This window comes from Suricata suricatta, chromosome X, assembly GCF_006229205.1.
Source record: "Suricata suricatta isolate VVHF042 chromosome X, meerkat_22Aug2017_6uvM2_HiC, whole genome shotgun sequence".
Lineage (NCBI taxonomy): Eukaryota > Metazoa > Chordata > Mammalia > Carnivora > Herpestidae > Suricata > Suricata suricatta.
In genome coordinates this window covers 40,400,962-40,413,672 of record NC_043717.1, presented here as the reverse complement: position 1 = coordinate 40,413,672, position 12,711 = coordinate 40,400,962, and the positions used below count along the sequence as shown (strand labels likewise).

Here is a 12,711-nt window from a genome sequence, read left to right as displayed (position 1 = left end):
TTTCCATCTTTCTACTCATTTATCTGTCCAAGATTTATTAAGTACATACTGTGTAGCACAACGACCTAGTATAACAACTGCTCTAAGTGATATAAAGCAGGCAGAGCGCTCCCGGGAGGACCAAGTAGGCGGCCAGTTTGTGGGTACCGAAAGGGCGGGGGTTCTGGTGCGCACCTCCAGGGAACGTAGCTGCCTAGGCCTCAGTTTTCGCTTTGGCTGAGGAGGCCATGGCCAGATAGAGGTTGCAGCGCGGTCTAGGGAGCGGATATTACGAATATTGGCCAAAAGGGGGCGCAGTTCTGCTGCTAGAAGCGTGGCCGGGAGACCCTCTACACGCCGACAGGCCATCGATGCGCAGGCGCAGAGGACTCAAGGAGCGGCTTAAAAAAAAAATCTTGCGGAGGGATCCTTTGAGAGGAGGGCGTGGCTTAATAAAATTACCTCACACTGATTTGCCTATGTGTCTGAGGGCGTGGCCTAAACGCGTCCTTCTCCGAATGAGGGCCAGCCGAATCTAGTTTTCCCTCGGCGTCGGAGGCGTAGCTTAGGGCGGGCCCTCGAGCCACCCCTCGATGATTGGCTGCCTTGCTCAGAGGGGGGTGGCCTGGTGAGCCGTCCATCCTCCGTGCGGTCACTTCCTGTGGAGTTTCCCCAGCCCAGGAGGAGGGGGAAGAGGACAAGGGGGAGGAGGGCGGTCGTCCGGGGTTAGGTTGGGGGGGGGGTGTTGGTCCGTTCAGGGCGGGGGATGACTCACTGCCCATCCCATCGCCCCGACGCCGCCCGCCCGCGCAGAGCTGGCTCCATGGCTTAGCGGAGGAGGCGGTGGCGAGCCGGGGGAGGGGGGACTCTTATTTTGTTAGGGGGACCGGGCCGAGGCCCGACCGGCCTGGCAGGGCTCGCCCGGGGCCGGGCGTCATGTCTCATGCGGCCGAGCCAGCTCGGGACGGCGTAGAGGCCAGTGCGGAAGGCCCTCGAGCCGTGTTCGTGCTGTTGGAGGAGCGCAGGCCAGCCGACTCGGCCCAGCTGCTCAGGTGCGGGGCCGCCTGGGGCTGTTAGTGCTGACTGGGGTTCCTGGGGGCCTGATCTGGGGGGACAGCGGGCCCAGGACTGGGATTGGAGGCCTTTGGCCTAGGTTTGGAGGACGTCGGGGCGCCGGTCTTGGGGGGGGCACCTAAGGAATCCGTCGGTGGCCTGCCTGGACTGAGGCTTAAAGAAGTCATGGAAGTGCATGAAAGGAGGCCTGTTTCCGATTTGGGGAAGGTTGTGTTGTGTCCACAGCCTGGTCTAGGGTAACTAACTTGGGGGAATGAGGCTGAATTTGGGGTCCTTCGTTCAGGCATGGATTTGCCTGTGTAGGTGAGGCACTGATTTTAAGGGACTTTTCCTCTCAGTGGCAGAGTAAGAGTCCTGGGAGACAGAAGTGCTGTCTTGGTCTCTGGTTGCTGGATGTTTCCCAGCGGCTGGTTGCTGGAGGCTATGTTTAGGGATAACATGAATTGGATGGATTTGGGGGGTATCTCAGATATGCAACGTGGGACCGGCTTTGTGAGTGTATGTGAGTGAACAAGAGAAGGAACATTCATCAAGACTTGACTGGAATAATCACTTCACCCCTGCCCACCCACCCAGCTGGGTCAGATCCCAGGGATAGTGGAAAAGTCCTCTTCCCACACCCCCATAGGGGCTTGAATGGGGGAATAGTGAGGCTTACGGAGGCAACAGAGATGATGCTACTTCTTAGCTCAGAGAAAAGGGCCTCAGACATTTGGGAACCTAGAGGAGGGTCTCGTTTCTGCCGCCACCCACCCTAGCTTCTTAGGCAGCTTTGATCACCCCCTGCGCTGCACTTGTGTGCGCGCTTGCGCTTGTGTGTGCACACGTACGTTCTTTTTCTCTTCTCCTCCCAGTCTGTCTCTCAGACCCTGGAAGTAATCTCGAATCTGTCCCTAGAGCTGGAATGAGCACCAATTGCACCATCCCTGCCTGGGTGGATCCTGTGTGGCCTCTTCCCATCCTCACCTCCATCAGCAGGCTTGTAAGCCCCAGCCCTTTCTGTCCACACCCTGCCCACCCGTGTCCCATCCCTTCCAACTTCTGTGCAGTGGGTGTGTGAGCATGAGATGGGGTTTTGCCTGCTTTCTTCCTGGGATTGTGCTGAGCTCAGCAGCTCCCCGAGCTTCCTCTTGCCGACTTCCTGGGTGGTTTTAGGTCCCCATCTGAGGGTGAGGAAAGGAAGGAAGACAGATCTTTGGGGAAGGGAGAGAATTCTTGTCAAGTGAAGTCACCCAGTCTCAAGATTCTAAATCTTTGACTCAATTCAGGATGCATATCCATCCACGTGCATGTCAATGCCTCCTACACACCAGGGTCTTACACCCAGCATGGAAGGCTGACCAGGAGCCTTTGCATCTGATAGGATTCCCCATCTTCTGATGCCTTCATAACCACCTGGATCATCACAGTAGTGGGAATAGTTGAAAGCGAGGGGTGTATGTGGCTTATTTTGTGTCAGTGGGTGTTGGTATTAGAGGGGTGTGTGTGTGTGTGTGTGTGTGTGTGTGTGTGTGTTTTGTTCTATCCAGAAAACAGGAGAGCACTGGACAGGACAAGAAAAGAATGCTTGTATAAGCGGATCATCCACCCAAATGCTTCCTCTTTTAACTCCAAATTGCTGCTTTGAGGGGAGCCTTTGATGTTTCCGTTTTGCGTTTGAGTGTGCCTTGGCATCCCCTGAACTCTGGCTGGGACAGGAGGTGGGGCACTCATTTGCAAAGTCTCGGACCCTACTGTCAAGTGAATCATCTACCCCAGTGCTTTGTGATGCATTCAGTTTCTGTTACAATGGACTGTTATGCCGAAGGATGCCCCCACCGTGCTGTAAGTGTGTAGACAAACGTGGGTTCACATTCAACTGTCAGGACAACAGTAGGGGGTATGGGGGCTGGAAGAGCTCTGAATGCAAAGTCAGGACTCTAGCAAAGTGAATTGTCATTCCTAAATTCTCCATTTCTATTTTTCTCAAACCCAGGTTGTTACACAGGATTGTGTTAGAGTGAGGAGTTGGGATCCAGGCACTCTTAATATTTTGAATCCTAAGGGACTATGGGTAACAGAGCAAAAGAGAGTGGGGAGGGGAGAAGGGTGTGGGGAGGTAGGAAGACCTGGGAGTTCCTGGTAGTGGTACCCAGCAAAGTGGCCTCCTATGAGAGGGACACTGTGTTCCCCTCTCCCTGGCATGTGACACTTTCCTCCCACCCCCACTTTTTCTTGGAGGGCAGTGAGGTCTCTATACAACCACTGACCATCACCCTTACCTCCCTTCCACCCTCAGCCTCAACTCTTTGCTTCCCGAATCTGGGATTGTTGCTGACATCGAGTTAGAAAGCATCCTCGATCCTGACAGCTTCTACGAGCTCAAAAGCCAACCCCTAACACCACGCTCAAGGTATGTCTCCACTGACTCCCCTCCCAGTTCCTCTGCCCCTCCCCCCATCCATCCCCTGTTGATAGGCAGAGGCCCTCAGTGCCAGCCCAACCCTTTCACCAGCCTGCATTTTCCAGACAGTAAAATTGGGGGCAAGAAACAGTGTGTCACACAGGAAAGCTAGTGGCTAAGCTTGGATTCCAGCATCTCAGACAAGACCTCGCCTGCCTGTCCTCCACTCCACTTGCATACCCATTGATACACAAATATTGCAGCCCACCTAGGAGGCCCAGAGTCTAGGGCAGGCCTGCTTTCTGGGCAGCCCCCAGGTGGGCGGAGCCATACCTACAACCTCTGCTCACCCCTTTCTCCCTTCCACAAACCCAGCCCTTGAGGACCCCCCCCTACCCCCCCCACCCCCGTCTCTTCTTTCTCCAAGCTTGGACGTCTAAATGTGCTGAGTCATCGGCCTGGGCTCTAAGAGAGGGGAGGGGACCTGCAAGAGGGGCAGGAAGAGAGGATTGTGAAATCTCCGAGATTTTCAAGACCAGCTAGCTCCTGGGACTAGAGGCCTGGGCTGGGTAGGACAAGGGGCCTTCAGTTGCCCTTGTAGCCAGATGCTCATGACCAGGAGCTCAGGGAGCATCATCGACCCTAAGTTAAGCTTAAGAGCACTCTGTACCAAATCTACTTCCACAGCCTCAATTTGGCATCCTGCTTTCCTTTAAATAGGATGAATCCCTCTTCTGGAATCTAGCAGTGGTACCTTCGCTCAGTGTTTGAAAAGGCCCAAATCCAGCCTTCACCATAAGGACTGAGGGCTAAGATTCCCCCACCAGACTGTAACCCCTGAGGGCTGGGACTGGGCTTAGTTCCAAGTGTCTCCCCTTTCAGACTGTGAGCCCTGAAAGCTGTGACAGGTTTGGTTCCTCTGTCTCCCCCTCCAGACAATGGCCTCCGAAGGCAGAAAACGAGCCTAATTCCAGTGTCTACTCCATCCCACTATGACTCCTTAGGCTGGGGATGAGACTTTTACCTTACCTGTGGCCCCATATTTCCCATTCCACAGCCTCCCAATATCACTGCAAGCCACCCCAGCTACACTCTCTGCATCATCTTCTGCAGGGGGCTCCAGGACCCCTGCCATGTCGTCATCTTCCTCATCTCGGGTCTTGCTGCGGCAGCAGCTCATGCGGGCCCAGGCCCAGGAGCAGGAGAGGCGTGAGCGGCGGGAACAGGCTGCAGCCTCTTCCTTCCCCAGTCCTGCACCTGCCTCTCCTGCCATCTCTGTGGTCGGCGTCTCCGCTGGGGGCCACGCATTGGGCCGTCCTCCCCCTGCTCAGGTGCCCAGGGAAGTGCTCAAGGTAAGGCAACATCCAGAGGGCCTGGCAGGGGTCTCTTAGTGACTGAGGAATGGTCCTGGTAGCTTTCAGGCAAAGTCCTAGAGGCTCTAAGGAAGGTCCCAGTTACTGTTAGAATAGGCCGTATTAGCATCCCATTGTGTTTAGGGTTTCCAAGGTGTTCTTATGGAGTTGTGAGAGGTTCTTGGGAGCCACAGGTTGTCTTGGTGGGTCATGGAAGGCCATGAGTGCCTCGCATGGGCCCTGGGGGCTGTGAAGTAACCCCAGAAAGAACATTACAGGAAGGCCTTCATGTATGTGTGATGCATTAGGAGTTTTGCCATTGGGTTGTCTTGGGAAGCTATGTATGGTTTTCAGGTCCCTTAGGTGGTGCTAGAGCCTAGGGGGGCAGCCTTGGAGGACTGTGACACATTGCTCTGAAAACTGAGGGATTCTGTTAGCCATGGGTAGATCTTGGGAGCTGTGAGAGATTTCTAAGAAAGAGATTTGGGGTCCTGGAGGAGATTTAACCAGTATTTGGGGAAGGGGGTCTTAGATTCTGGGCCTGGTTTTGGTGGTCTGAGCCTAGAAACAGATTGAGGGTCAGGCTGGGGCTTAGGATCACCCCTGTCCTATCTTGTCCCCCCATCCCGCCTCCCCCTTATCCCACAGGTGCAGACCCATCTAGAGAACCCGACACGCTATCACCTGCAGCAGGCGCGCCGGCAGCAGGTGAAACAGTACCTGTCCACCACACTTGGCCCCAAGCTGGCTTCCCAGGCCCTCACCCCACCACCAGGGGCCACTAGTGCCCAGCCACTCCCTGCCCCTGAGGCTGCCCATGCTACTGGCCCCACCAGCAGTGCTCCCAACAGCCCCATGGCGCTTCTCACTATTGGGTCCAGCTCAGAGAAAGAGGTAAGTGGCTGCAGATGACCTTCCCATGCTCCCCCTCCTTCAACTCCTTCTAACCCTCTTCCTTATTTACTTCTTCCCCTAGATTGATGATGTCATCGATGAGATCATCAGCCTGGAATCCAGTTACAATGATGAGATGCTCAGCTATCTGCCTGGAGGCACTGCAGGGCTGCAGCTCCCCAGCACGGTGAGGCCCAGGGATGGGAGGCTGGTCTGAACATCAGTGCATCCCTCTATCACTGAGACTGCACCCATGCTGGCTGTGTATGTAAGACCTTCACTTCACTTTGGATTGTGCTAAGATCAAGAAGGAGGCCGTGTGATGAGGATAGAGCATACCAATGCCCTGGTAGCTTGTGTTGGACTGCATGAAGAGGTAGATCTTGTAAATTTTGATATATACAGGGTGGAGACTTCATGGAAATATCAGTGCATATCCAAGCACTCAAGCTTCAGTGTGGGAGGGACCAAGAAATGGAACTCTTGCAGCAATTTGAATGTACCAAGAGATTCAGGTCATTGGGACATACCCAGACATATAGTTATTAGAACATATCAAAAGTCTTAAAATATGGGGTGGTTGAACCTTGTGATTGGAATGTACAATGTCTCTTTCATTGAACCATGCCAAGAGGCTGGGTCCTTTTAGAGAGGGGATAAAACTGTAGAGCAAAGGATGTACCAATAAGATGTAACATTCTGGTTCTGGAACATTCCAGAAGTCCCATAACTTACTTTCGGACATATCAAGTGGCTATAACTTTGTTCTAACTTACCTGAAGGACAGAAGCATGTATAAAAATGGCGTCAGCTTCTCAGAATTTTTTATTGATTTGGAACAGCTAGAGAATGGGACCTTATATTACATGGTTCCAGCAGACCAGCAGGGGTTTCAAGAGATGGGACCAATTTATCAAGAGATGGGACTAATTATTTAGGGATTAGTGTGTCGTCCTAGAGTATGTATATATAGGAGAGTGTGAAGGAGAGAGGAAACATTGAGGCTTACATAAAAGCAGGAAGTGCTCATTGAGTAGTTGGACAAGAACTCCTGAGAGATCAGAATGTGCAGAAAATACTAGAGTTAGGAGCTTGTGCTTGACCATGTACATAAGGTGGCATGAGGTAATCATGGCAACAGACTAGAGATAGGGCTGGAACTCTCCAGAAGGCCAGATTTTGGATAGAACATTCCCATGACAATTTCCTAAGGTCTGAGGAGATTGGGTTGGAGTGTTCCAAGAATACTGAATTGGAATGTTCTGCTAGAAGGGGCTAATGGACTGGAATGTTGCATTGGAGCCACCAAAGACCTGAGAAGGGTGACTTTCCAGCATTTCTTCTCAGAGCCAATCCCAGAGTTTGGAAGAGGGGCTTCAAAGGTTGGTCTGAGGTATTTGAGGGCCTGCAGGGGCATGATGAACGGGCCCAGCAGGCTCAGGTCCCCTGGCAAAGCAGGGTAGGTCCCCTGGATCCTGTCTTCCTTGTTGAGTTGCCCTGTGAAATTCCCTTGAAAGAGAAGGAAAGGTTCCTCATGCTGAGTCAGCCAGTCCTTGCATTAGATTATCTCTGGAGTGTGCGGAGGGTTGGGATCCTGGTTCTGAGAAGGGGCCGAGCCTGGGGGCTGGTCCCAGCTGTCATTTCTCTGCCCTCCCTGCCCCCAGCTGCCTGTGTCAGGCAATCTGCTTGATGTGTACAGCAGTCAGGGCGTGGCCACGCCAGCCATTACCGTCAGCAACTCCTGCCCAGCTGAGCTGCCCAACATCAAACGGGAGATCTCTGGTAAGGGCCAGGGTCTTGGCCCCATGCCCCCATGCCGTACCCCGGGGTGAGCCCCATATCAGCCAGGTTGGTCTGATGCTGGGGGAAGGGCTCTAAGCAGACAGAAACGGGCTGTTTGCCCTTGTTTTCCACATGGCCGATGGGCTTTGCTTTTACCCCATTTCTCGTCTTGGGTTTTAACAAATGACCTTTCACCGGGGCTTCCTTTATTTTTTTTATTTTTATTTTTTAATTATGTTTTTTATTTATTTTTGAGAGACAGAGACAGCATGAGCAGGGGAGGGTCAGAGAGAGAAGGAGACACAGAATCTGAAGCAGTCTCCAGGCTCTGAGCTAGCTGTCAGCACAGAGCCTGACGCAGGGCTTGAACCCACAAACTGTGAGATCATGACCTGAGCCGAAGCTGGATGCTTAACTGACTGAGCCACCCATGCACCCCGGGGCTTCTTTTAAAAAATCATAAAAGTGCCACTTTTTTTTAAAAAGTCACTTCCCTGCCAGCGCCCACCAAATTCTACCCCTGGCAGCTGCGCCAGCTGCCTCTTTCTCTCCTGTGTGCGGAGGCCCTGACTAGCCCCACTCTCTTCCAGAGACAGAAGCCAAGGCCCTATTGAAGGAACGACAGAAAAAAGACAATCATAACCTAAGTGAGTGCACGTACATGCCCCTGCCAGCATGTTGTGCTGCCCTGCCTTGATCCACACCCTGGCCTTCCTTGGGGGGCCTCTCCCTGCAACAGCCTCTCCCAACCTCCCAGAGCTCCCTCTTTCCTCCTCAGCCCATTGACAACTTTTCTACTCTTCTTCCCCCTACCCCCAAAGTTGAGCGTCGCCGGCGATTCAACATTAACGACAGGATCAAGGAGCTGGGCACCCTTATCCCCAAGTCCAGTGACCCGTGAGTCTGGGCTGTAGGGGAGCCTGAGGCTGGAGGGAGGTGGGACAAGGGCCCCATTTCTCTAAAGTTCTTCCTGTGGGATAACCTTCTGGCATTTCTGCTCCTGGCTCTCTCCCACCTAGCTTTCATCACCATGAGATGCAGGACATTGTAATCTGTGTGCTTCTTCTGATCCCCATAGGACATAGGCACTTAGTTTCTTTTTATTTTTTCTTAATTTTTAATTTATTATTGTCATTATTATTTTGAGAGAGAGAGAGAGCAAGCACAAGTGAGCAAGGGGCAGAGAGAGTGTGAGAGAGAGAGAATCCTATGAGGGGCAGAGAGAGAAGTGGAACTCACCCAAAGTGGGGCTCGAATTCACCCCATACAGGGCTCAAACTCACGAACCTGTGGGATCATGACCTGAACCAAAATCCAATGCTTAACCGACTGAGCCGCCCAAGCACCCTTAGGCACTTAGTTTCTTGTTGACTTAGTATTTTGTGTATTCATTCAAGAAGCACATTGAGCTTCTTTGTATCAGGGACTGTGCTAAGCCCTGAGGATACCAGAGGCACAAAACAGACAAAAATCCCTGATTACCTGAATCTGATGTTTTAGTGGAGGCAGACAGATCACAAACAAGATAAATGAGTAAAGTCTGGGTGAGTGTTGTGGAGAAAAGTAAAGAATAGAGATGCAGGGAGGGCGCTTGGCAGGCTCAGTTGGTAGAGCATGCAACGCTTGATCTCAGGGTCATGAGTTCAAGCCCCACATTGGGCATAGAGCTTACTTAGATTAAAAAAAAAAAAAAAAAGAATAGGGGTGCCTGAGTGATTCAGTCGCTTAAACGTCCTTCCTTGGTTAAGGTCATGATCTCACTGTTCATGGGTTCAAGCCCCACATCAGACTCTACACTGACAGTTTGGAGCCTACTTGGGATTCTTGCTTTCTCTCTCTCTGCCCCTCTCCAACCCATGCTTTCTCTCTGTCTCTAAATAAATAAATAAACTAAAAAAAAAGAAAAGAATAGATGATGGGGGAATGTTGGCGAGGGTTACAACTTGGGGTGAGGAGGGTGGGCACAGGGCACGCCTGGACTGACAAGGAAACGTGTGAATAAAGAGCCTGAGGAGGTGAGGCAGGAGCCATCTGGGTGTCTGGGAAGAGTGTTCGAGGTGCAGGGCACCTTGAGGGATCGGGTTGCAGGTCCTGAGGTGGGAGTGGCTTTCTGTGTTCTAGGAGCATTAAGCCTGGGTGGCTGTAGTAGCAGGAATCTGAGGGACGCACGTGAGAGAAGCAGTGAGGGATCATGTCAGAGAGGGCCTCTTGGGTTCGTGGGGCACCACTGGAACGTTCCAGGCAGGGAGTTTCCATCTGAGCATTCTATACCCTTGATGTACAGACCCCCTTCCGGATCTAGGCCTACAGTGGGGTGCTCTGCCTAGTGTGATCCCCCCTTGGCTCCCGAGAGACCACGTCTGCAATCCCCCCTTTTTTCCTCCCCCTTGGGCCCTGCAGGGAGATGCGCTGGAACAAGGGCACCATCCTGAAAGCCTCTGTGGATTATATCCGCAAGTTGCAGAAGGAACAGCAACGCTCTAAAGACCTGGAGAGCCGGCAGCGATCCCTGGAGCAAACCAACCGCAGCCTGCAGCTCCGAATTCAGGTTTGGAAGGACAAGGCAGTGGCAGAGGTTGGGGGGGGTGGGTGGCTTCCTACAAGCAGAGGCAGAGGAAGAACAGGCCAGGATTTTCCTGGCACACTTGAGGGATCCCCAGGCTTCCCGATTCACATGATGGTGACAATAAGTAGGAATTGTAATACAAACGAGAACAGTGATGGACCTTGGCTAATGTCTATAGTGTTTATCTTCACCCGTGCACTGTGAGGGGAGCCTTATCTCCATTTACTAAGTTAGTCCTCCCAACAGTCCTATGAGGCAGGGACCGTTGTACTCATTTTACAGATTGGGACTCTGAGGCTCAGAGAGGTAAAGCAACGGGCCTAAAGTTACACAGCTAGTGAGTGGCAGAGACTGATTTTGAATGCAGGCAGCCTGCCCTATTCACCTTTAAACTCCTCTGCCTCTGAGGAACTGTGAACCACATCTTACCCCCCCGCCTACATTTTGCAGGAGCTAGAATTGCAGGCACAGATCCATGGTCTGCCGGTACCTCCCACCCCAGGGCTGCTCTCCCTGGCCACAACTTCTGCCTCTGACAGCCTCAAGCCAGAGCAGCTGGACGTTGAGGAGGAGGGCAGGCCAGGCACAGCAACATTTCATGCAGCGGGGGGATCCGCCCAGAGTGCTCCCCATCAGCAGCCCCCAGCACCACCCTCGGATGCCCTTTTGGACCTGCACTTTCCCAGCGACCACCTGGGGGATCTGGGGGACCCCTTCCACCTGGGGCTGGAGGACATTCTGATGGAGGAGGAGGAGGGGGTGGTGGGGGGACTGTCGGGTGCCCTGTCCCCTCTGCGGGCTGCCTCTGACCCCCTGCTCTCATCGGTATCCCCCGCTGTCTCCAAGGCCAGCAGTCGCCGCAGCAGCTTCAGCATGGAGGAGGAGTCCTGATCAGGCCTCACCCCTCCCCTGGGACTTCCCCACCCAGGAAAGGAGGTCATGTGTCAGGATAAGGCCCTGCCTTTTCCCCCACCCTCCCATGAGACTGCCCTGCCCAGGTGTTCTGGGGGAAGAGGAGATGTGATGAGGCCCCACCCCTTTAACCAGGCAAGGAGGAGGAGTCGGGTGTGGCCCCACCCCCTCCCCCAATACCAGCTGGTAAGGTATTTCAGCCATGGAGAAGGTGGTAACATCAGGGCCTGTACCCTGAAGTCACAGCCTCACCCGCACCGCACCCCATGGGACCCGCCCTTGCCCAGGTGAGGGAAGGAGGCAGGATAAGCTGGGCCCCTGAGACTTGTGGACTTTCCTAGCCAGATCTCCAGGATAAGGAGGTATGAAGATACTGGTTCATTCCCTCTCTTGGAACCACTAGTCTAGTCCACCATGGCAAGGAAGAGGGGTCAAAATAACAGAGGTCCCACTCTGGGGGTTTAAGCCCTGCCCCTTTCCCATGATCCCTACCCTGTCCAGCCAAGGAACAGAAGTGAGGATGAGAGCCCCTTCACCTGGGAGCTCAGTCCTGGTCTTCTAGCAATGTAGGAGCCAGGCCCCACCCCTTCCCTATAGGATCAGCCCAGCGCAGGTATTTCAGGCATGGAGAAGGCCATAAGATCAGGCCACCATGTGGAGATCACAGACCTTGTCCCTTAGTGACATCCCATCCAAGCATTCCATGCTGCAGCGGGGAGTGGTACTTAAGCTCCCGAGCCTTAACCTGGGACCAACAGGACCTAAACTTTATAGGAGGGCACTGAGCCGATCTTGCCTTTGGAGAAGGGGGCAGAACTTCAAATCTTATGGACATTCCAGACCTAGGTCTGGAGTGAGAGTTAGACCCTCAGCTTTGGGCAGAGTCCTGCCTTGCTCCTGGAAGGGCAGTTTGGGGAAGTGATAGGGATTAGTGGGTACTGAGTCCAGGTTCCCAGAACCAGCACCCCAGCACTCTTGACATTTTGTATAGGAACAGGAGGAAGGAAGGGGCCTTTGGTGGGGAGTTCTTGAGCCCAGGAAAAAGTAGAGACCTGCCCCACCAAAGCAGAGGCTTGGAGGGAGGGTTGCAAAAGCATATGTTCCCCTCTTTTGTTTATTTGATTTTTTATTGACATCCCCCACTCAGAAGCTAGGTCACCTCCAAACTCCAGCCTCCACCCAGTTCTCCATTTGGAGGAGTCTTCCCCATTTCAGAGTCATTAAGAGACACTCCCTGCCCATCCCCATCCTTCCTACCACATACACCCAAGGTTGTCAGTTTTGGATCCTTGGGGTCAAGCCCCAAGTAGGGTGTACTAAGGGGTCTGTAGGTTTGTGATTAAAATAATAAATGCTAGGCGTGTTTGATGCGCTTTTAACTTTGGCAAAGAGTCTCCTGTCCTTGCTTCTGACTATACAGCGAGCATAGTCCATGCTGGCTGGGAGAAAAAAGGTTCTTGGAAGAAACAGATTTAAGTAGGATGTGTACAAGAATTTAGATAGAGGGGCTGGAGGAAAACCCTGTAAGCAAAAGCAGTTGGTCCTTAACTACCTACCAGGTACCCTCCCATTAGAAGTGTTTCACCTAATTTTTTTAAACGTTTTTTTTGAGAGAGAGAAAGAGAAGGTGATTGGAGGAGGATACGAAGCAGGCTCTGCTGACAGCAGACAGCCCTATTGCATGGCTTGAACTCATGAACCATGAGATCGATCCATCAGAGGCTTAACCAACTGAGGCACCCAGGCACCCCCACCCCAATTTTTTAATC

General features: G+C 52.9%; 1 protein-coding gene across 1 annotated transcript; it reads left to right on the top strand.

Annotated features, from left to right (window-relative positions):
- Nucleotides 1-734: 734 nt before the first annotated feature.
- TFE3 (transcription factor binding to IGHM enhancer 3) lies at nucleotides 735-12,331 on the top strand. Its single transcript, XM_029930135.1, has 10 exons — nucleotides 735-1,031; nucleotides 3,332-3,445; nucleotides 4,494-4,788; nucleotides 5,437-5,682; nucleotides 5,765-5,869; nucleotides 7,347-7,464; nucleotides 8,055-8,111; nucleotides 8,286-8,361; nucleotides 9,865-10,012; nucleotides 10,481-12,331. The coding sequence occupies exons 1-10, from the start codon at nucleotides 916-918 to the stop codon at nucleotides 10,919-10,921; spliced, it is 1,716 nt and encodes a 571-aa protein (XP_029785995.1). The 5' UTR covers nucleotides 735-915; the 3' UTR covers nucleotides 10,922-12,331.
- Nucleotides 12,332-12,711: the final 380 nt, after the last annotated feature.

Bases quoted from the DNA above. Each gene is read 5' to 3' on its own strand.
- TFE3 (XM_029930135.1), top strand. From the start codon at position 916: ATGTCTCATGCGGCCGAGCCAGCTCGGGACGGCGTAGAGGCCAGTGCG. The intron at 5,683-5,764 runs GTAAGTGGCTGC...TTCTTCCCCTAG, and splicing joins GGTCCAGCTCAGAGAAAGAG to ATTGATGATGTCATCGATGA. The intron at 7,465-8,054 runs GTAAGGGCCAGG...ACTCTCTTCCAG, and splicing joins CATCAAACGGGAGATCTCTG to AGACAGAAGCCAAGGCCCTA.